This window comes from Hemibagrus wyckioides, linkage group LG07 (genome assembly GCF_019097595.1).
Source record: "Hemibagrus wyckioides isolate EC202008001 linkage group LG07, SWU_Hwy_1.0, whole genome shotgun sequence".
NCBI classification, from domain to species: Eukaryota; Metazoa; Chordata; class Actinopteri; order Siluriformes; family Bagridae; genus Hemibagrus; species Hemibagrus wyckioides.
In genome coordinates, this window is record NC_080716.1 from 28383239 (window position 1) to 28408208 (window position 24970).

General features: G+C 38.3%; 2 protein-coding genes and 1 pseudogene across 3 annotated transcripts; all 3 read right to left on the bottom strand.

Moving 5' to 3' along the window:
• Positions 1-498: 498 nt before the first annotated feature.
• Positions 499-6109, bottom strand: LOC131355824 (E3 ubiquitin/ISG15 ligase TRIM25-like). Its single transcript, XM_058394340.1, has 6 exons — positions 5507-6109; positions 3822-3917; positions 3442-3675; positions 2290-2443; positions 2024-2074; positions 499-1028 (listed from the first exon to the last, which is right to left on the bottom strand). The coding sequence occupies exons 1-6, from the start codon at positions 6095-6097 to the stop codon at positions 499-501; spliced, it is 1656 nt and encodes a 551-aa protein (XP_058250323.1). The 5' UTR covers positions 6098-6109.
• A 1742-nt stretch (positions 6110-7851) lies between these two features.
• LOC131355823 (E3 ubiquitin/ISG15 ligase TRIM25-like) lies at positions 7852-13291 on the bottom strand. 2 transcript variants are annotated; one of them, XM_058394339.1, is made up of 7 exons: positions 12428-13291; positions 11399-11494; positions 11012-11245; positions 10678-10837; positions 10126-10144; positions 9620-9717; positions 7852-9455 (listed from the first exon to the last, which is right to left on the bottom strand). In XM_058394339.1, the coding sequence occupies exons 1-7, from the start codon at positions 13016-13018 to the stop codon at positions 8914-8916; spliced, it is 1740 nt and encodes a 579-aa protein (XP_058250322.1). In that variant the 5' UTR covers positions 13019-13291; the 3' UTR covers positions 7852-8913. The 2 variants fall into 2 exon arrangements, with proteins under 2 accessions (XP_058250322.1, XP_058250321.1); XM_058394338.1 differs by lacking the exon at positions 10126-10144 and having other exon boundaries at positions 7853-9455; positions 9620-9670; positions 12428-13041.
• A 1834-nt stretch (positions 13292-15125) lies between these two features.
• LOC131356289 (tripartite motif-containing protein 16-like) lies at positions 15126-24258 on the bottom strand (annotated as a pseudogene).
• Positions 24259-24970: the final 712 nt, after the last annotated feature.

Consider the following 24970-nt stretch of genomic DNA (forward strand, 5'->3'; position numbering starts at 1 on the left):
CACACACACACACACACACACACACACACGTAAAGACTAAAGATTTGTGGAGCAAAATGTAAAAGGATTTCAGGTGGAACTCAAATCCATCAACATGATGAAATACTCAAGCAGAACTAAAAAGCTTAACGTTTTAATGTATTTCTATCACACCTGAATTCTCAAATTAACTCTTCAATTGGTTAAAAAGGTGTTAATTAGTTCTCTGTAATAGCAGGTCTTACAGCAGGTCAGTAGTCCAGAGAAGCTCATAATGACCATACCACATGAAAAGACGACAGAAATGCTGAGATTTAACAAAGAAAAGGTTTAATTACTGAGATGGTGAAATTTTCTGTGAACAGATTTATTATTTAACATAAAGAGTATTCAGAGGGAGTCAGAAGTTGTAACTTAAGGAGAGACAAAAAAGGGAAAGCCTGGTGAGGAAACAGCTGTTTATAGCCTTATGTAATCACTGTAATATTCATCTTACAGGGTTTTAGCTTCCAAACATATCTATTTTAGACGGCATAGCTTTAGAGTTGAACTGGAATTGACTGTGAACCCTGGATACAAAGGCTGAGTGAAAGTGCACTTGATTGTGTGGAGGAGCTTCATCGTGTCAGAGACGCTGTAGAAAGATAGAAATCCTGCCTCGTGATCCACAAACACACCTATTCTAGAGGGGGTGGAGTTTATGGCAATAATGGTTTCTTGGTTGTTGTGTAAGAATGAGCATTTAAATGGTTGGCACAGCAAAATCCAGGACTTATCGTTACGTCCAAACTGACCTTCATTACCGCTTCCTTTCCTGCTGATGTCTTTATATGACACTGCTATATTAACCCCTTCATACCCGCTCCACTCCACCTCCCAGTAACAGCATCCAGACACACTCTCACTACACAACACCTGGGAATAACATTCAAAACTCCCAGATGAATAAGCATATAAGCTTAATAGATATTTGGTCACAACTGTGTTCCCCTCAGACAGACAGAGGTAGAAATTTGCTGTATCAGGATCCAATGTGAATGGACCGAAATCTGATGGAAGAAAAAAAATGAACATTTCACGAAGAAAATTCTAGAAATGAATAACAAACTCATACCATCATCTATAAAGGTACATCTAAAAAATAGAATATTGAGGAAGCATTCATTTTTGCCCACAATTTAATTCAAAACATTAAAACAATTATATATTTAATATTTATATATAATTAAATATTTACGGCTAAAATATTTAAAGCCTTTTTTCTTTTAATTTAGATAATTATGACTCAAAATATAGACTATTTAAAATGGTCAAAGAAATAATGTTTAATGCAGAAAAGTCAAACTTCTGAGTAAAGTATGTAATTTATGCACTTTATATTTGGTTGGCGCTCCTTTTGCACAGATTACTGCATCAACGTGGCGTGGCATGGAGGCGATCAGCCTGTGGAACTGGTGAGGTGTAACGGAATAAAACTGGGATTATGAAACTACTGCCAGTCCAAATGAGATCCTTTAAGCGGCAATTCATTCTAATGACTGTATGAGTTTCTGAGAACATTTTCTTTTAGTATCATTGGAGAATGATTGTTTAAGAACGACAAAATATGTACACTGAACAAATGAGCCCTGAATACATGTCAATGAACAGTGTGACTTGCTTGTTTGTTCTGCAGGCAGGGTTGCCAGGTTATGCCAATTAACATCCACTCAGAGCAGACATTTATCCTGCAAATCAATAAGTTTATTTCCCTTAAAAAGACAGAAAACATTGGTTTTTATCATTTTTTTTTTGGTTCTTGGGCTAATTGAAAAACTCTCTCTGCTCTAGGAGAGGGAATTTTGATGAAACCTGGCAACTCTCTCTGCATGCTTTTATAACAACCTGTTTTTTTTTTTTAGTCACAACATTAACGTAAAAACATCAGACTCACTAGCTTTTTTGGTTGATCTGAAGGGATCCCTTAATGAAGCTGATCAGCCTTCAACAAAAGTATTCCTAGTTGGAAGAACCCTGTGTGTGTGTGTTTAGGGAAGACACTTACATTGTAAAAACTCTTCTCTGCTTTTAGGAGGAATAACTCGAACTTTCTTCACTAGATAAACACAGTTACAGGCACACAGTTAATCACAAACAGGCCACTGAACAGAAACTGTAGTTTTTAAAGGAATTTCAGTCAAAGATGTAATTTTTTCCAACAAATACACTCATTTTTACATCCAATGTAGGTGGTCATTTCAAGTCATCCCAGTGAACTTATCTACATTTATATAACCTGATCCAGTGAGTGTCTGTAAAGCTATAGCTTACCTTGACTCGACATCTTCTCAGTCTCCTCTTTGCAGTGGTTCTCTAGCTCCTTTCTCATTTGACACACAGATTTTATTACATCTTCAAATGTGTGGAGAGGAAACACTCTGATGGTATCTGCATGTCTAAGAGGAGCTGAGACAGACAGGAAGTTCTACACAGAGACAGAATCAAAGAGAAAGCCGAGATTTGCATGTCAAGGAAATCGTATTGTACACATTCAAATACAAATGTTTGTAGTTTTCTAATAAAGTGTGCGTCAATTGATTCTAGGGCCAAAAGAGCACAAAAGATGTCACGATTCCCCTAGTTATGGAGAGTTGACAGACTTGCCAGCATCAAGAACTTTGTGGCTTTTGATGTATAGGGTCTTAAGGCAGCTTTGTCCACCCCTACTACCCCGTACCCTGTGCCTCGTCCACACTTCTGCCAACTCCAAATCATGGTGCATCCTTCATTTCATTACTATCTGGATCTCTATGTCTGCTATCAAGACCTTAGAGTCCCTGCACTGCATCACATCTCATACACAAGATACCATGAACATTGTGGTGATTCAACTGAAGAAAAGCTGCATCTCCAGGCCCTGGATGGTCAATTTGTTGCCAAGGATAGACACCTTTGTGGCAGTACAATCAACCATGCAGGCTGTAACGGGAAGATGCTGCACTCCAGGCTTGGTCAGGGCTTGAGCTGCCCTGATGAAACAGGATTGTACACCCTCTAATGTCTTTGCTTTGATGTAGAGCAATGACTCTTAGATTAACGGTGGTGTGGTAAAGGATGATGCAGTATAAATTCATAAGAACATGATGTAAAGTCTTAATGGTTATTAACCCAAACATCTATGCTGGCAAGGTCTAACCACAGCACAAGCAGATCTCATTTCTCTCCCCTGCTTCTTGACCAGCTGCATTCAGGAGGAGAAATTTTCAAACAACCACACAATGAGAGTAAATGATGCCATTTTGTGTTTGTAGACCATTGGCTAGGTCAAAGATTAAAGCATGTCGTCATTAAGTATTAAATATTAGCTGCACACACAATATAAACAAGCTGCTTCTTTTGGATGGGCTTGTACAATTTGTTTAAAAACACACATTTTGGCCAGTGAGCATGTACCCTAAGAGATTACGGTCTTAGTGACTCTACCTGGAGAAAATAAATGGGATCCTCGACGTGTGAAAACTCCTCCATCTCAGCATTCCTTCTCTTCAGCTCCGCGATCTCCTGCTCCAGGTGCTTCATGATTTCTTCAGCTCGACTCACTGCAGCTTTCTCCTGAGCTCTGATCAGTGCTGTGACCTCAGAACATCTTCTCTCAAGTGTTTTGATAATATCAATAAAGATCTTCTCACTTTCCTGCACTGCTGTTTGAGCAGAGAGCTGTTAGGAGACCAGAAGAGAGAAAATGTTTCTTACTCATATTTTCCTGGAAGCCTAGAAATGTGACTGATTACGTTTCTGTATGAAGAGTCTGACTGATAATGAAACAGCTCTACCAGCATCCAGATGATGTTCCTGAAACTCACCTTGTGAGACTCCACAGCTTTTGTTAGCTCCTGAAGCTCCTTCTCTCTTTGCTGGATTCTCTGTTGGTATTTTCCCTGCACCTCCAGCAGCAGCTTCTGTGCAGCAACAAGGCAAATATTTCAGCAGTGTCCAGACTACAGGTATTTTCAATCTGAATTATTAGCTGTAAATAAACTCATATTTTGAAATAGAATAAACTGAAACATGTATTATGAAAACCAGCACTATTTATTGTTGTCAAATGTGATCTCGCAGACACCAGGTGTGGCGTCCATTTGTTCCAATGCTGGAGAAAACGGAGGAGCCTTGTTTCGAATATGCTTGCACTCTCACCTCCTTCATAGGTCCTTAAAATAATTTATTTGATGGTTTCCAGAAATAAAGATGAATGAAAAGTTGTTGTAAATTAACCATAAAAACAAACTTAACAAAACCTGCTGTTTACATCCAATAGAAGGCGAATGTTTCCTATTGGTCCCTTTAATTGAACTGACCTAACCATAGAAGCCTTTACCTCCTGACCTCACACCAAACACGGTCAACATTGGGCATATGAAAAGATAAAAAGAATAACAAAACATTAGAAATGACTAAAACACCATGTTTTCTAACAATTTGGTTACTATCACTATCCCTGCAGTCAATCAGTGCTTTTCTAATACTGTCATCTGCAGCCTAGAGCAGAATTTGGCTTGCTGTGGTCATCTTGAAATAAGCATGGACACCATTATGAAAAATACCAGGTGAGGTTGCTCTATCTGAAATACACTATAGTGCCAAAAGTTTTGGGACACCACTCCAAATTATTGAACTCAGATGTTTTTCAGCAGTTGGGCTCAGCCCATTAGTTCCAGTGAAAGGAACTCTTAATGCTTTAGCTTCATACCAAGACATTTTGGCCAATTTCATGCTCTGAACTTCGTAGGAACAGTTTGGGGGATGACCCTTTCCAGTTCCAACATGACTGCACACCAGTTCACAAAGCAAGGTCCATAATAACATGAAAGAGCAAGGTTGGTATGGAGGAACTTGACTGTCCTGACCTCAACCCCATAGAACACCTTTGGGATGAATTAGAGCGGAGACTGTGAGCCAGGTCAAAACTGGGACGTCTGCTTTTACATGCACATGAATGTAATATGGAGTTGTCCCACCCCTTTGCAACTATAACAGCTTCAACTCTTCTGGGAAAGCTTTCCTCAAGGTTTAGGAGTGTGTTTATGAGAATTTTTTGTCTATTACTCTAGAAGCACATTTGTGAGGTCAGGCACTGATGCTTGATGACAAGGTCTGGCTCACCGTCTCCACTCCAATTCATCCCAAAGTGTTCTGTTGGGTTGAGGTCAGGACTCTGAAGTTCCACCACACCAAACTCGCTCATCCATGTCTTTATGGACCTTGCTTTGGTCACTGGTGTGCAGTTATGTTGGAACAGGAAGGGGTCATCTCCAAACTGTTCCCACAAAGTTGGGAGCATGAAATTGTCCAACATGTCTCGAAACCCATAGGTAGCCTGCACCCAAGTTCGAACTTGGAACCTGAACATGTGAGGCAACAACGCTATCTACTACTTGCCACACTTTCACAGTGAACAAATTCTATTAAAATGAAATGCTTTTAAATATTTACTGACCTCACCACTGATGCTGATTAGCTGTAGAAATAAGCTGTGAGATATTGTTACCTGTTTCTCAGCTCGTTCTGCTGCAGCTGATACTGTATCATGTCCTTTATGTTTATTTATCATACACAACATGCAGATACACTGCTGGTCAGTGTGACAGTAAACCTCCAGCAGTTTGTCATGCTGAGAGCAGATCTGCTCCTGGAGTCGTCTGGAGGCTTCCACCAGCTTGTGCTTTTTAAATTCTGGAGATTTATAGTGAGGCTGGAGATGAGTTTCACAGAAAGAGGCCAGACACACCAGGCAGGACTTGATGGCTTTGGATTTATTCTCAGTACAAAAATCACACTCCACATCTTCAGGTCCAGCTGTAGACTGAGCAGGACGTTTAACTTGGAGTCCTGTCTTCTTCAGTGTCTCCACTACTTCAGCCAGAACACTGTTTTTACTCACAGCAGGTCTTGGAGTGAAGGTTTGTCTACACTGAGGACAGCTATAGACTCCCTGCTGATCCTCCTGATCCCAGCAGCCATTAATGCAGACCATACAGAAACTGTGTCCACAGAGAAGAGTTACTGGATCCTTGAGTAGATCCAGACAGACTGAACAGCTGAAATGATCCAGAGAAAGGGGAATATTCGCTTGTGCCATTTTACTGAAAAGCAAACACTCCAGTCAGTAACAGCAGCTCACACTTCCTGGTTCAGTTTGTAAAAGCCGTGTGGAAGACAGATGTGTGTAAAGAAAAGGAAAAAGGCATGAAAAGATCTGCACGTGGTAAATCATCGGACTAATCAGGGACAGATTAGCTTTCATTTCCGGGAAAGTTGCCAGATATGTATTAGAGAAGCGGCTTTATCTACATTTTAGAATAAACAAATAATCAATAAACTCAGCCTTGTTTCAAAACTTTCATTTTTAACCTCTCAAATCCTGTATTAGACAACAATATAACAATAAGTAGCTCAACATACACACGGTTTTCGTAATCAGTGCTTTAATTCGTGGATGAAAATAACATTTTGAAAAACATTCTTAAAGAAAATGTGGTCTCCTATATTCATTTATTTAGTAGAGACAGAAAAACCTCAAACCTACAAACCAAACCGCTTACAAAACACAAAATCCAAAATGAACTTTGATCAAATACACACCGACACAGTGGGACTATTAACAGATCTGGCAACCCAGAGAAACAGGGAAGGAAAGTAAGAGCGCTTGATTTAAATGCAATCAGTCTATTGCTTACTTGAGGCTGAGCTCTGATTGGCTTGTTTTCCAGCGTGCTGCGACCCGGACCCGCCCACTTTTGTTGTTAGCGAATCAATATTGTTTTTATATTACTCGGCCTCATGTGATTGGACCATTCACAACGAGTGCCATTACCGCTCAGCAGATGGTCAGTTAACGGGCAGGTACTGATTAATGTGAAAACAAGCGAAATATCTCGGGGTGAAAGAAAAGTCGGTTCTGTCTTTATAAAAATACTCTTTCACAAAGAGTCCGGAGGAAGAAAAGAAAAGAATCAAGGAGCTTGGACCAGATCGAGCCACTTTACAAATTCAGCAGCAGTCACGTGATTAGGCAACTTTCCTGTGCGTGTGTTTAATGATTACCTTCATTACTGATAATAAACCCACATTGAACTAAAATTCACTGATTCATAGTAGATTTATTGTATGCTTTAACAGTTGACTTTTTCAATATTTTATCTTGGCAGTAATGATACATAATCACCTGATAAATGGTCATTTACAGTCCTGCATTACTAACAGTTTGATTTTGCCCCCCACCAACTACCACTGAATGTAGTACATAGTGTTTAGTAAAATAACATCAAAATAAATAAATAGAACAATTAATAAAACCTCACCCTTACTATCAGGCTTTGACCTCCAGGCCTGATTAGAGTATGACTTGTATGTTTCTGAGTAATATTGGGAGGGACAAAAGGTCTCAATGATTTATTTTTATTTCCTAGAATTAAAAAATCTAAAAAGCAAATCTATTCTGTATTGATTATTTCAAGTGCACTTCAGCAGAATTTTCAAAGTAGAAGCTGAACAAGAAAAATCTTACCTCTAATAATGTGACGGTCCTTAGGGGTGTAATCAAATTAGTCGTAATTTTTACAAGTATAATTTCTTTAATTTTAATAATTCATGTTTTTATATTCAATATATATTCAATATATATTGAATGTCCTGTCCTGACGCCCTTTTTGAAGCTTTTCTTTTGGGTTAAATCTTTTTTTACCTGAAAATCTGAAGCTCTTGGTTCACTAGTACTATTTGATTTTTGCACTTTTTTTCTTTCCTCATTACTTTGCTTCCCCTTTGTCTTGACTGGAGGATTATGTCAAATAACAGTGAAGTCAGGTATAAGGCATCAATTCTGCAATTTTAGTAATGTTTATTGGTTATAGTAAAGTACATTTCAGCAACAAATATGATGAAAATGCATTATATAACAACATGCAATACTGGCATTTCTTGGATCTTGAGTTATATTAGTTTACCAGACCTGATATTGAACACAATGAGCAGTTTCAGGCTGTAGAAGATCAAAAAATACAGATAAAGAAGCAAAACCAACAGAAAAATACAGAACAGCTTGGTGTTACTCATTAGATTTTAACATGATTGGAGCAGCATTCACTATATCAGCATTAATTATATGTACATATGATAAATCAGGCTGGGTCACTATGTGCTTGTGTCCAGGAGCTTGCTTGACACATTTACACTTGTTTTAATGTACAACAGCGGCATTATACATCATCCATGTTGCTCAAACATGCACAATTGGTAATCACTACAAACAGCCGACATGTTACAGAACAAGTTCCAGTTATCAGATTTTTTATACAGCTGAGCAGTTGAGGGTTTGTTGAGTGGCAGCACTGGGATTTGAGCTTAAAATCTTGCAATCAGTAATCCAACACCTACCACTGCCCTACTGGTATTGACACCAGTGTGCTAAAACTGATTACCAGTAATATTAAATGGGTCTACCAGGAGGAAGTGGAAACCCTTCGGAGAGTGTACGTGAATGCTCTGAGGATTTGAGGTGGCCTCATGATACTGAGACTCTAGTGAAGAAGGCATAACACCTGTACTATCTCTGCATGCTGAAAAATGTTTTTGCCTGGCAGCATTACTTCCTGATATTTATATCAAGCAAGGCAATGACAAAATGAAGAAAACCATTTAACATTGGTAGGTATGAACATTAGGTAGGTATGAACTATAATTTTAATTCTTATTTACTACAATTAATTTTCAAAGATTGTGAGCATGAAATTTCATACTTGTGTTTATTCAGTTTTGAACTGAATTAAAAATATAGATTTTAAACAAAAAGACAGCTTTTTTAATTTCTTGCCATGTTTAAAGGTAACATGCTTGATTATTATATTATTGATACGTGAATCATACAGTGCTAAACTAATCCAAAATCATCTGTTTTCATTCACACAGTTTTACTGTTGAATAGTTATTTAGCCAGAATCCAGGGTAAAGAGGCTGAGTGAATGTGGTGTCAACTCTGTGGAGGAGATTCATCGTGTCAGAGACGCTGTAGAAAGACAAAGTTCCTGCCTTGTGATCCAAATAAACTCCTATTCTAGAGGAGGTGGAGTTTATGGGGATATTAGTTTCTTGGTTGTCGTGTAAAAATGAGTAACCAGATGATTGACAAAGCAAACTCCAGGACTTATCATTACGTCCAAACACACATTCATTACCATATCCCTTCCTGCTGATGTCTTTATATGACACTGCTATATTAACTCCATTAACTCCGCTCCACTCCACCTCCCAGTAACAGCATCCAGACACACTCTCACTACACAACACCTGGGAGTGATATTTAAAGCTCTCTGGATGTTCATAGCCAAAAGCAAAAGTATTATATGACTGGATTTCAGTGTCAGTTGCCATTCTGTTCGAATCAGATAGTTGGATGCGTTGATGTGCTGTGTTGGGATCCAGTGTGAGCTGACAGTAATCTAATGGGGAAAAAAAAGTATTAAAAAAAATCTTTCATGAATTTAAAGAAAACCTAATTCTACTACAATACTATATTACTATATCAGGATGAATATCCTTCCCACCCTGAGTGCACACCCAATTTTTCTCTTTGTCTATGTATAAGGAAAAAAAAGACACTTACATTGTAGAAATTCCTCCCTGCTTTGGGGTGACAGGATCAGGATTTTCTTCACTAGGAAACAGTTAAACAGGTTACAGATACAATCATAAAAAGACAAACTAACATAACATTATTTATAGGAATTGACCAGCCGAAGATAAAATATGACACAAATGTTTGTTACACATATACATATATACAATATACATGTTATACTGTAATCGAACAATTTCTCTGCTTCAGGTGATTGAATGTTAACAAAGTACCTTGTATATCTATAACTCGGTACATATACCAAACACATAAGCTTCACTGAAATCAGCTTCTGAGATGAATAAACATACAATTTCAACCATATTTACGGTCACCTACAGACGTTACATCCAATGTTACCTTCTTCTGTCCTGCATTGATGCTTGTACTTTTTTTGTTTGTTTATTTAGGAGGATTTCAGTATAGGCTGTTCATTTCCATCAGTGTTTGAGTTCTTGAGTTTTGAGTTCAAGTGTCTTGGACTGCACTTGTACTTGATCACATTATGTAGTACTGTGTAGTGTACTTAGTTCTGTGTTTTACCAGGGTCCTGGAAGAGCGTTGCTTTATTTCCCTGTGTACTGTTACGAATGAAACAACACACTGTAATAGTTAGCATTGTCCTAGTTATTGTTATAGTTATTTTTGCCTGAGTAAAATATGACTTTTTCACTGTTACTACAATAGTCTTTCAATAAAAACAAAGTGCACTTAAATCCATCTTAGCCTACTCTCTCTATAACAATCATTAAAAATAGCAGTGATGGAGCCTGTCTTAAAGAAAATAATATGGTGAAAGCTCTGGGTTGTTGTTCGGAAGATTGGGGTTCAATCCCCAGCACCGTCAAGCTGACACCTCAGGGCCCTTGAGCAACACCCCCAATCCCCTGCAATTTAGGCACTGCATCATGGCTGGCTCAAGCACAAATAGATTTACTGTGAAATTGTGTTAAAAATGTTAAAAGACTGGAAATTTTTATGAAAAACTTGTTTTAGTTATCCTACACGTATTTGGAGAGAATGTAATGTTAGTTGCTCTGTCTTACCTTCACTTGATATCTTCTCAAACTGTTCGTTAGAGCACAATTCCAGCGTCTCTTTCGACTCAGACACAGACTTTACTACATCATCAAAAGTGTAGAAAGAACTGACCATGATAGTGGGTAAATCTGCAGCTCCAGGAGGGGTTACAAGAGACTGAAAAGTCTACATAGAGATATGAAAATTAAAAAGAATAAATTTTGAATAGTCTACTTAAACGTTTGTCACTACTTTTACAATATTCCAAATTCATTATTTTTGTTGATTACATGGAAACATTTTGGGTAGTTTGGGTAAATCTATCGAAAATCTATTGGTTCATGGTCTCAGTGATGTCACCTGGAGGTACTGGATAGGATCTTCTGGGTGTGAAAGTTTCTCCATTTCACCCTCTCTCCTCTTCAGCTCTGCAATCTCCTGCTCCAGTTTCTTTATGATTTCTTCAGCTCGACTCACTGCAGCTTTCTCCTGAGCTCTGATCAGTGCTGTCGTCTCAGAGCATCTTTTCTCAATGGATTTGATCAGCTCAGTAAAGATCCTCTCAGTTTCCTGAACTGCTGTCTGTGCAGAGCTCTGTTAAGAGATACACAGAGAGACAGAAAGAGAGAGAGTGACAGAGATGATCATTTTGCTCAGTTAAAGTTACTGAGATTATTAATAGATGATTAAATAAGAGCAAGACTGATTCTGAAACAGCTCTTCCAGCAGAGAGATTGCCATTGTCACCTTGTGAGACTCCACAGCCTTTGTTAGCTCCTGAAGTTCCTGCTCTCTCTCCTGGATTTTCTGCTGGCATTTCCCCTGCAACTCCAACAACTGTTTCTATGAACGAAGAACAGAATTTAAACTGTTGTAGAACACATTCAGTACATTTCTATTGTAGACACTCTACACTCTTAGATACTCTTAAAATGTTATCTCTAGAACTATAACAGATTCTTTAGTTAGCTTTCTGGTTTCAAGGGTTTCAAACTAGAACATTTTCAGAAAACTCTCAACATTCATTCATTGTCTATACCCGCTTTACTCCTAACTAGGGCCACAGGGCACATTGGGTACACCCTGGACATTTTGCCAGTCCATCACAGTCCATACAAAAAGTACTTATTTTTGGACTGTGGGAGGAAACCAGAGTAAGGCCACACAGGCATTGGGAGAACATGCAAACTCCACACAGAAAGGCCCTACTGTTCCAACCCAAGATTCGAACCCAGGACCTTCTTGCTGTGAGGTAACAGTTCTAACCACTGAGCCACCGCGCAACCCAGAACTGATGACAATTTAGACGATATATGTTTCCTAAACTGTAGTACTGTCATTTTAACCAAGTGTCAATGGTCCTGTCTAAATTCAGTTTCACCTTGTTTAAAGAAATTGTGAACCCCAATAAAAATTTAATATCATCTAAAGAAAGCAATTCTTCCTTTATCTTTATTCACTGCTGTGATTATGAGTCCAAAGTCTATTCCATGGACATTGTTTGTAAGTTTGGAATCCTGGATTCCAAGGATGCCAGTCCATTTTAAGGCACCATACACAAACACATTCATTCATGGAAGGCAACTAGAGACCAGGGAGGAAGTCCATATAAACAGGGAGAGAATAGAAACCCAAAACAAGCTACAACAGAAACTCAAGACTAAACTGGAGATCAGTATTGAAAGCAATTCTAGCTAAATCTATCTTTAAATGAACTGAAACTACCATTGCTTCTTCCAGCTAATTGTGGAGGAAATGTTATTGAGTTATTGTTACCTGTTTCTCAGCTCGTGCTGCTGCAGCTGATACTGTATCATGTCCTTTATGTTCATCCATGGTACACAACATGCAGATACACTGCTGGTCAGTGCGACAGTAAACCTCCAGCAGTTTGTCATGCTGAGAGCAGATCTGCTCCTGGAGTCGTCTGGAGGCTTCCACCAGCTTGTGCTTCTTAAAGGCAGGAGATTTATAGTGAGGCTGGAGATGAGTTTCACAGAAAGAGGCCAGACACACCAGGCAGGACTTGATGGCTTTGGATTTACTCTTAGTGCAGGAATCACACTCCACATCTTCAGGTCCAGCTGTAGACTGAGCAGGACGTGTAGCCTGGAGTCCTGTCTTCTTCAGCGTCTCCACTACTTCAGCCAGAACACTGTTTTTACTCACAGCAGGTCTTGGAGTGAAGGTTTGTCTACACTGAGGACAGCTATAGACTCCCTGCTGATCCTCCTGATCCCAGCAGCCATTAATGCAGACCATACAGAAACTGTGTCCACAACAAAGAGTTACTGGATACTTGAATAGATCCAGACAGATTGAACAGCTGAACTGATCCTGAAATCCTAAAATATTCGCTTCTGCCATTTTACTGGAGGACAAACTCACACACACTCACTCACAGCAGCTCACACTTCCTGGTTCAGTTTGTAAAAGCCGTGTAGAAAACGTGTGTCTAAAAAATGAGTCGCTTAATTTAAATTATGCAAAATAAACAACACACGACTGTTCTCAAAAACAGCTAATGATAATGATCCTGCACATGAAAACCTGAAAACAAAACAGATTAAAATCCTGATTAAACAGGCAGGAACAGATAGGTTTCGTTTCTGCTAAAAATAAGAGCTGGGTTGCCAGGTGTTTTTTTTACTCCTCAGAACTGAATAAATTAAAACTAAACCAGGCGTCAGGAAACAGTCCATTAATGAATCCTAAAATCTAAAAATATTCTAAAAATTTGAATAGGCAGCGATATTAAAACAAATTTGGTGTGTATACCACGCAAAAAGTCTAGGAGAAGGCGTTTAGGAGAAAATGATCTGGCAACCCAGAAAGGGGTCGGTCGATAGATAGATAGATAGATAGATAGATAGATAGATAGATAGATAGATACAAACACAGGTAATAGATAAAATAGGAAGGAATATAACAAAAGTACTAAAATACCCAAATTAGGGTACAAAATATAACAAAAATCAAATATTACCAAATATAGCAGAATAACAATATAACAAAATATAGCAGAAAAATACTAAAATACCCAAATTAGGATATAAAAATATAACAAAAAATATATCAACTAACATAATATAAAATATAAAATATAACAAAAAATATATCAAATAACAAAATATAAAATATTACAAAATATAGTAGAATATAACAATATAACAAAATATAGCAGAAAAATACTAAATACAGAGAATACAGAATACAGAAATATGATGAACTGGAGTCTACGACATTTTCGCTAGGATAAGTAACTTCTAGTCTATAAGGAATAAATAAACCCAGGAACAATTAAGTGAAAATTACATTAGACTACTTATAATGCATAAAATACATATTTATACAGTTAAAGTTACTACTTACAGTGTAACTATAGTATATTTATAGTATTTCTAAATACAGTATAAGTGTATAAAAATTTTAAATTATCTGTATGTTTTATAAATTTTTTTTTAAAATATAAATTATATGTTAATTCACTATATTCCTATTGTCAGAGGTTTAACGTGATGACATGTAGTGTTATATCATAATGTGCTGCCCTCTGCTGGACACTAACATACATTTAAATCAACTCAGTACATTTTAGTCTTGTTCGCAAAATATTTATAACTGACTGTGTACTACCCAGATAATTAGACTACTTATATTTTGTATCACCAAAAGTTTTATATCATCACACAGTCACTAACTCTTGTCCCACTTTTGCAAACAAAAAGAATGCTACTACAACATTTTTATTAATAAAACGGACCACAGGGAAGGCTTTAAAAACCTTGAAAGCCTGTAAATCACAGTTGATTTTTATTGTATATTTTCATTAGAACATGTGAATCAAGAAAAAAATATACAGCACTAGTGATTACAGATAAACTTTACTACAAGTAAAGCTTGTATTTAGTCTTGGTAAAATATATTATTAAATGTTTTTGTCTCAAAATAACACAAAGTACATTTGCTGAACTGCTTTAAATACTTTTTTAAAAAATTACATAAAACTGGAGTATAGATTTTATAGGTAAAATACTGAGAGAGAGAGAGAGAGAGAGAGAGAGAGAGAGAGAGAGAGAGAGAGAGAGAGAGAGACAGAGGGCTGTAGAATGCGAGTATTTGTTGATCTTCAGGTTTCTCACCTTTGCCAGCTTCTGAATGAGGAAAAAGAGAAAAGATTAAAGAGGATGAACTAGAGCTGTAAAAAAAAATTAACATTAAATAAAATCTCTAATAATTTAAAGACAGAGATTGTCTTGCTGAGGACCTGACAAAAAAAGTAGGACTCTATCTCAGGCTTGATTATCATCAGTCTTATTCAATAAACCAGTAAAAATGGAGAACCTCAAGAGGAGGTTTTAACAAGAAAAAAGCTCAATCACACAAAAATTATTCCAGCATATGGAATCTTTATTGATTTGTCATTTTTTTTCCATTTATAAACATTTTAAAACATTTCAAAAGTAACGGACTGTAACACAAGCTGTAAGGTTAATTTGTTTTATATTAATTATACATATACAGTGTGAGGTAAATTTGGGCATCCATAAGGTGTGTAAATAAATGACTAGTGTGCAGGAGACTGAAGCTGATTCATTATTTGTGCTCAAATCACTGCTTGTCTTGTGTTTTACGAATCAGACACTGATTTTTTTTTTCTCATCCTGGGTGCTCAAATTGTATTGTAATTGTAATAGCAGGTCTTACAACAGGTCAGTAGTCCAGAGAAATTCATATAGTGACCATACCACAGAAGTTAAAATATAAGAAGAAAAAGAAGATTTATTATTTAACATAAAGAGTATTCAGAGGCAGTCAGAAGTAAAGATGTAACTTAAAGAGGGACAAAAAAAGGGAAAGCCTGGTGAGGAAACAGCTGTTTATAGCCTTATGTAATCACTGTAATATTCATCTTACAGGGTTTTAGCTTCCAAACATATCTATTTTAGACAGCATAGCTTTAGAGTTGAACTGGAATTGACTGTGAACCCTGGATACAAAGGCTGAGTGAAAGTGCACTTGATTGTGTGGAGGAGCTTCATCGTGTCAGAGACGCTGTAGAAAGATAGAAATCCTGCCTCGTGATCCACAAACACACCTATTCTAGAGGGGGTGGAGTTTATGGCAATAATGGTTTGTTGGTTGTTGTGTAAGAATGAGCATTTAAATGATTGGCACAGCAAAATCCAGGACTTATCGTTACGTCCAAACTGACCTTCATTACCGCTTCCTTTCCTGCTGATGTCTTTATATGACACTGCTATATTAACCCCTTCATACCCGCTCCACTCCACCTCCCAGTAACAGCATCCAGACACACTCTCACTACACAACACCTGGGAATAATATTCAAAACTCCCAGATGAATAAGCATATAAGCTTAATAGAGATTTGGTCACAACTGTGTTCCCCTCAGACAGACAGAGGTAGAAATTTGCTGTATCAGGATCCAATGTGAACTGACCAAAATCTGATGGAAGAAAAAAAAACTAACATTTCACAAAGAAAATTCTAGAAATGAAAAACAAATTCATATAATCATCTATACAACATTATTAAATATTACAGGTGCATCTAAAAAAAATAGAATATTGAGGAAGCATTCATTTTTTGCCCACAATTTAATTCAAACATTGAAACAATTATATATTAGATTGATGGCTAAAATATTTAAAGCCTTTTTTCTTTTAATTTAGAAAATTATGAATCACAAAATCAAAAAATAAAAAATCCAGTAGCTCAAAATATTAGAATATTTAAGATAATCAAAGAAATTATTATTAATGCAGAAAAGTCAAACTTCTGAGTAAAGTATGTTCATTTATGTACTTCATATTTGGTTGGGGCTCCTTTTGCAAAAATAACTGCATCAATGCAGTGTGGCATGGAGGCGATCAGTCTGTGGAACTGCTGAGGTGTAATGGAAGCCCAGGTTGCTTTGACAATGGCCTTGACAATACTCCATAGGTTTTCTATAGGGTTCAGGTCAGGTGAGTTGGCTGGCCAGTCAAGCACAGTAATACCACAGTCTGCAAACTAGTTTTGAGTGGTTTTGGCTCTTGGCAGAGGCCAAGTCCTGCTGGAAAAGGAATTCAGCATAAAGCTTGTCAGCAGATGGAAGCATGAAGTGCTCTAACATCTCTTGGTAGATGGTTGCATTCATTTTGGACATAATAAAACACAGGGGACCAACACCAGCAGATGACATGGCAACCCAAATCATCACTGACTGGACACTTCTCACTGGACTTCACACAGCCTGGATTCTGTGCCTCTCCTCTCTTCCTCCAGACTCTGGGACCTTGATTTCCAAATGAAATGCAAAATTTACTTTCATCTGAAAAGAGGACTTTGGACCACTGAGTAATGCTCCAGTTCTTCTTCTCCTTAGCCCAGGTAAGATGCTTCTGTCAATGTCTATAGTTCAGAAGTGTCTTGACACTAGGAATGCCACACTTGTAGCCCATTTCCTGTCTGTAGTGGTTCTCCATGCACTGACTCCAGCCTCAGTCCACTCCTTGTGAAGCTCCCCCAAGTTCTTGAATCGGCTTTGCTTGGCTACAGTAATCCCTGTTGCTTTTGCATCTTTTCCTACCACACTGCTCACATTTAGACTACAGTACCAGTTACAATACAGAAAAGCACAGCATCAGAATCCACTATAAAACTGGGATTATGAAGGTACTGCGAGTCCAAATGGGATCCATTAAGCAGCAATTCATTCTAATGACTAGGTTTCTCGCCTACCATACGGAAGGCCCGGGTTCAATTCCCAGCCAGTGCCCAAACCCCAGCCACTGGATGCAGTGCCGGTCCCAAGCCCGGATAAAATGGGAGGGTTTCATCAGGAGGGCATCCTGATGCCTAAAACCTGGGCCAAGTTGTTGTGCAGAACACTTGGTCCACTGTGGTGACCCCTCACACACATAGGGAGCAGGCCGAAAGATCATCGGAGAACGATCGTTTAAGAATGACAAAAAAAAAAAAGTGCACTGAACAAATGACCCCTGAAGAGGTATAGATGTCAATAAACAGTGCAACTTGCTCTTTTGGTCTGCAAGCAGGGTTGCCAGGTTATGCCAATTAATATTCATGTAGAGCAGTTACAGGCACACAGTTAATCACAAACAGGCCACTGAACAGAAACTGTAGATTTTAAAGGAATTGTTCAGTCAAAGATGTAATTTTTTTAAAAAATACACTCAATCAAACAGAACACATTTTTGTCCAATGCAGAGGTGGTACATTTCGAGTCATCCCAGGGAATTTATATACAACCTGAGCCAGTGAGTTTCTGTAAAGCTATAGCTTACCTTGACATGACATCTTCTCAGTCTCCTCTTTGCAGTAGTTCTCTAGCTCCTTTCTCAGTTTAGACACAGATATTATATCTTCAAATGTGTGGAGAGGAAAGGTTTCAGTGGTGTCTGCATGTCTAAGAGGAGCTGAGACAGACTGGAAATTCTACACAGAGACAGAGAATCAAAGAGAAACCCAAGCTTTGCATGTCATGGAATACTGATTGTACACATTCAAATACAAATGTTTGTAGTTTTGTGTGTCAATAGATCTTAGACCTTATATAGTAATTGCTGTCACACGTTGAACTGAGAATTATAATTAAGAACAGAAATTTTGTATGATGGTAATTGTGGTAATAAAATCGTAGCATGCACTAAGATAGCTTATCAGTGATCTGATGTTTCTTAAACTCATCAGGTTTCATAACCTCAACTGATCCAAAGCCATCGAGACTCTAAGCAGACCCCATGATGAACAGTAATGCAGTTGTCCTTAAATTTGATACTCTTTATGTACTCTTCAGTGGGAGCAGTGGTGGCTTAAGGGATTAAAGCTTAGGGCTGTTGAACAGAAGATCATGGATCAAGCCACAGCACTGCCAAGCTGCCACATGAGCCCTAGATCAAGGCCCTTTACCCTCTCTACTCCAAGGGCACCACGCCATGGCTGACCCTGTGCCCCAACCCCAATCTCTAAAGCTGGGATATGCAAAGAAAACCATTCTACTGTTCTGCAATGTAATGCGTGGCAATAACAAAAAGCTCTTCTACTTCAAACAGTTCTTGATATTTGGTGTGCTTCCTCTTATTCACTTCTTCACTGTGGTCAACTCTATCATTGCCAGTTGGCTCTATGTGAATCAACACTTAAGTCCACAGAGATCTTGGCATAATACAGTATTTGGAGGAACCAGACTTGTTTGCCTAAGGTTGTCCTCAGATTCCAATCTATCCGAGTAGACCTGCTGGTGTTTTGGGCTGTGGTTGGGTCTTTTCAATGGCTCTGACAACAACAACATTCATGCATTCCAGCAGTAGTGAACAAAAGGTGTCACAATTTCCCTAATCATGGAAAGTTGACAGACTTGCCAGCATCAAGAACTTTATGTGGCTTTTTGATGTATAGCAGGGTTCCTCAATAGAAAAATGTTCTCTAATTTCAAATAGTGCTGTCAAGGTAATATCAGCGTAAGCACAACGACAATTATCCAGAACATTTGGGGAGCCGCAAACAGAAGGTAACAATTGGTGGCAGCTTACAAGCAATCAGTTGCTGTTATTCACAAAACCAATTCTATGCAGGAGAATGCATCCGCAGCTTCCTTACGTGTGGCTTGGAACATGGCAAAGGCCGAAAAGCTGTTCATGGATGCCGAATTAATTAAAAACTGTGCAATTGACAGTGGAGGAAGTTTTAAATCACAATGACAAAATGAAGAAAATGGTTGTGGAGCTACTACAGAAGGTGCCATTATCCAATTGCATGGCAACAAGAGTAGTAGAGACATTGGCAGGTGATTGTCTGTCCAATCTTTTCTCACTTAAAGAAAGCTGAAGTCATGTCACTTGCAATAGACTCGTCTTGCGACCAAACCGACATTGCCATCAGATTTCTTGATGGGAAGGTTTTGTGAAGAGCTGCTTTGTTTGCTGCCAATACAGGGGCACATAACCAGAGAAATCATTTTTAATGAACTGATGCAATTCTTTAAAAAGAATGGATTGGATTTAAGCAAAGTTATATCAGTTGTCACTGACGGGGCTCTGTCAATGGTTGGACATCACAGAGGTTTGATTAGCAGGCTAGCTGCTGTCAACCCAGCACTCATAGCATTTCACTGCATAACTCATAAATCGGTATTGTGTGCCAAACTCTCTGGAAAAATGAAAGAGACAATGGATACTGTGATGAAGCTAGTAAACTTTATTCGCATCAGTTCTGGTCTGCAACATCACCTTCCTCCAGCAAGGCTTGGAAAAACGTCAGCAGAACGGCAAAAGCCAAACGGCAAGAAATTTGAGGTTTTTGAAAGACAGCACAGAGATGGCATACATGCTTTTTTTGTGCGATATCATGTCTTACCTAAACCAGCTTAATTTGCAATTGCAGGGCAAGAACCACACTATTGCAGAAAGTACGAAGCCGTTCAAGCTTTTCCTTTAAAGCAGACACTTTTTAAATGTGATCTTCAAGCAAGAAAACTACACTTTCCGCATTTGCAACAGCATTGCGTGAAACACCAGATGTGAGAGGACCCGCTATTGTGCGACTTTGTCACGAGACTACAAAGAATTTCGAGGAGTGATTTGAGAGCTTTAACCTGTTGAGTGAACTCCTTTTCCTAAGACAGCCGTTTTCAGTCTCAGCAGATGGGCAATGGACTGCTGAGGCCAAACGCCTGGTTTCAACTTTGGATGAAGCATCTTTGCAGCAGGAGATTTTGGAAATGTCAAAGTCTGAGTTGATCAGAGAGCAAAACAAGGAGGCTGGTGTGAGCGACCTTTGGACAAAAGTGGTCTCTCAAGCTTAATTCAAGCAGAATCAATGCAATGTTCCTACTTCCGATGTTCCTCTCCACTTACATCTGAGTGTCATCGTTTTCTATAATGAACATCAAGAACCAGGAGAGAAACAGACTGTCCAGTGTGCATCTTGATCAGTGTCTCAGGATTGCTACAACAGAATATAGCCCCAACTTCAGAGGTATGGCTTCAGCCAGTCACTGTCACTTCTCTCATTGAATGGTGAGTACATGTCAATTAATACTGTTACAATTTGATCTCTATAAAATCTAAGTAAAAAGAATAAAAATATTAATTCTGATAGGTGTAATAATTGAATCTGCAATTGGGGAAAGTGAAGAGAAGAGATCCAGTCTGGAAATGAGCAAGAACAGCTGGCTTGTAGGCAGACATGGAGATTTTTGTTTGTTTGTTCAATTGTTTATAATACTCAACAGGAAAAGTTCTTGAATACAAAATGTTCATAATTGTTTCAATAAAACAGACTACTAAAGGAAAAAACAAAATCAGATTTTTATATTGTGCAAAAACAGCAGCAACAACAAAATAATAATAATAATAATAATAATAATAATAATAATAATAATAGCAGAGCAAACATTGTGGTCATAAGATTGTGGTCAGTGGCCCTTGGCTTTGTACTGTTAGCAGAATTTGGCCCTTGGTGAAAACTAGATGAGGAACCCTGATGATATAGGGTCTTAAGGCAGCTTTGTCAACCCCCACTACCCTGCACCCTGTGTCACATCCATGCTTCTGCCAACTCCAAAACATGGTGCACCCTCCATTTCATTCCTATCTGGATCTCCATGTCTGCCATCAAGACCTTAGAGTCCCTGCACTGCATTACATCTCATACACAAGATACCATGAACATTGTGGTGATTCAATTGAAGAAAAGCTGCAGGTTGTTGCTGCATCTCCAGGCCCTGGATGGTCAATCTACTGCCAAGGATAGACACCTTTTTGGCAGTACAATCGACTATGAAGGTTGTAATGGGAAGATGCTGCACTCCAGGCTTGGTCAAGGGGCAGTGCACTCGAGCTGAGCTGCCCTGATGGAAGAGGATTGTACACCCTCTAATGTCTTTGCTTTGATGTAGAGCAATGACTCTTAGATTAACAGTGGTGTGGTAACCCATGATGCAGTATAAATTCATAAGAACATGATGTAAAAGTCTTAATGGGTATTAACCTATACATCTATGCTGGCAAGGTCTAACTAGAGCACAAGCAGATCTCATTTCTCTCCCCTGCTTCTTGACCAGCTGTGTAATTAATCCTGTGTGATTTGGTGGTATCCCCTCCCTCTGAACCACTGTCTCAAAATGGGCATTCACGAGGAGAAAATTTCAAACATAACCACACAATGAGAGTGAATGATGCCATCTTGTCTTTGTAGGTCATAGCTTAAAGCACATCATGAAATATTAACTCGTCATATTTTTTAAAGTCATACTGTTCATATGGAGTTGCACACAATTTAAGCAAGCTGCTTCTTTTGGATGGGCTTGTATAATTTGTTTAAAAAATTAGATGCACATTTTGGCCAGTGAGCATGTACCCTAAGAGATTACGGTCTTAGTGACTCTACCTGGAGAAAATAAATGGGATCCTCGACGTGTGAAAACTCCTCCATCTCAGCATTCCTTCTCTTCAGCTCCGCAATCTCCTGCTCCAGTTGCTTCATGATTTCTTCAGCTCGACTCACTGCAGCTTTCTCCTGAGCTCTGATCAGTGCTGTGACCTCAGAGCATCTTCTCTCAAGTGTTCTGATTATATTACTAAAAATCTTACTTTCCTGCACTGCTGTTTGAGCAGAGAGCTGTTAGGAGACCAGAAGAGAGAGAAAATGTTTCTTACTCATATTTTCCTGGAAGCCTAGAAATGTGACTGTGATTAGGTTTCTGTATGAAGAGTCTGACCAATAACGAAACAGCTCTTCCAGCATCCAGATGATGTTCCTGAAACTCACCTTGTGAGACTCCTCAGCTTTTGTTAGCTCCTGAAGCTCCTTCTCTCTTTGCTGGATTCTTTGCTGGTATTTTCCCTGCACCTCCAGCAGCAGCAACAAGGCAAATATTTCAGCAGTGTACAAACTACAGGTATTTTCAAATCTGAATAATTATCTGTAAATAAACTCATTATATTTTAAAATAGACTAAACTGAAACACATGTAAAACAGCACTATTTATTGTTGTCCAATGTAATCTCGCAATGCTGGAGAAAACGGAGGAGCCTTGTTTCGAATATGCATGAACTCTCACCTCCTTCCTATGTCTTTAAAATTATTTATTTGATGGCTTCCAAAAATAAAAATGAAAAGTTGTTGCAAAACATTGAAAACAAACTTAACACAACCTGCTGTTTACAACATCCAATAGAACGTGAATGTTTCCTATCGGTCCCCATAATTCAACTGGCCACTTTTTTTTTTTACCTGTTCCATTGTTCACTGATGAGTTTATGGTGTCAGTATTGACCCTTGAATCAATCGTGCTCATAATGAATATTCGGGATGCCACAATACTCAATATAATATTGAACCGTTCGGTACGACCTCCACGGTTCACGCAAAAAAATTGAAAATGCTTTGGTTAAAGCACAAAGCCTTGCTCTAATAACATAGTTGGACCTCGGGGGTAACAGAGTTATCTCACCGTGACTGGTCATTACAGAGATTTCTCTCACCGTGACTGGTCATTACAGAGCGGATTGGGAAATAAAGCGCGCCCTCCAAACCCGTCTCCTGTAATAAAGTCATACAAGCGCTAATTTTTCTCTCTCACTATTTTCAGTACACTTTCATTGTGTTAGTTGATTTTTGCATTTAAGTAAAATAAAGAGAATTGCAACTAAAACCAGTTTTTTTTTCCTTCTTAACAGTTACTGTTCCTGTCACCTAAACAAAGAATAATGGAAAAAACCTTTAATTTGCCAAGCCATCCGAACCGAACACCGTGGGTAAAACCCGCAGTATGTATTGTACTGTGGGTTAACTGTATTGTTGCATCCCTAATGAATATGGCCTTTCCAAATGCTATTTTTTATACCCAAACATGGCTGCATTAAAATGATTTGTTTTCAAAGGTTTGTAATAATTTCAAGTCTTAAACAAGTTAGGAAAAAAAAAATACACCATTAGGATAAGAAACCTTAACAAAAGGACAGAACATTTAATGTTTTTTCCATTTAAGTGAATTTCTGCATTTCATTTGCAGTTCACATATTCTCCTAACTTTGTTTGGAACTGAGGTTTGAAATTGATGCAGCAGATGGTTGGATTTTGTATGTAAGAACATTTTTTGTTCAGCCATAACATATTTTTGCATCTGTCAAGAAAATCTTTGTTTTGCTAAAATCACAAGATATACTTAGTAGTAATTTGCACATAATTTAGGAAGGTGGCAGAGAACTGGAAAACCCAGAGGTATCCTGTGCCCAGGAGTAAACCCCGGCTCAGGCTCAAACCTGGAACCTGAACCTGTGAGGCAACAACGCTATCTACTGTGCTACAGTTCACAGTGAACAAATTCTATTCATCGAGATGCTTTTATAAATATTTACCGACCTCACTACTAATGCTACCTCTGATTAGTTGTAGAAAAGAGCCGTAAGATATTTTTACCTGTTTCTCAGCTCGTCCTGCTGAAGCTGATACTGTATCATGTTTTTTTATGTTTATCCATGGTACACAACATGCAGATACACTGCTGGTCAGTGTGACAGTAAACCTCCAGCAGTTTGTCATGCTGAGAGCAGATCTGCTCGTGGTAAATCATCGGACTAATCAGGGACAGATTAGCTTTCATTTCCGGGAAAGTTGCCAGATATGTGTTAGAGAAGCGGCTTTATCTACATTTTAGAATAAACAAATAATCAATAAACTCAGACTTGTTTCAAAACTTTCATTTTTAACCTCTCAAATCCTGTATTAGACAACAATATAATAATAAGTAGCTCAACATACACACGGTTTTCATAATCAGTGCTTTAATTCGTGGATGAAAATAACATTTTGAAAAACATTCTTAAAGAAAATGTGGTCTCCTATATTCATTTATTTAGTAGAGACAGAAAAACCTCAAACCTACAAACCAAACCGCTTACAAAACACAAGATCCAAAATGAACTTTGATCAAATACACACCGACACAGTGGGATCGTTCACAGATCTGGCAACCCAGAGAAACAGGGAAGGAAAGTAAGAGCGCTTGATTTAAATGCAATCAGTCTATTGCTTACTTGAGGCTGAGCTCTGATTGGCTTGTTTTCCAGCGTGCTGCGATCCGGACCCGCCCACTTTTGTTGTTAGCGAATCAATATTGTTTTTATATTACTCGGCCTCATGTGATTGGACCATTCACAACGAGTGCCATTACCGCTCAGCAGATGGTCAGTTAACGGGCAGGTACTGATTAATGTGAAAGCAAGCGAAATATCTCGGGATGAAAGAAAAGTCGGTTCTGTCTTTATAAAAATACTCTTTCACAA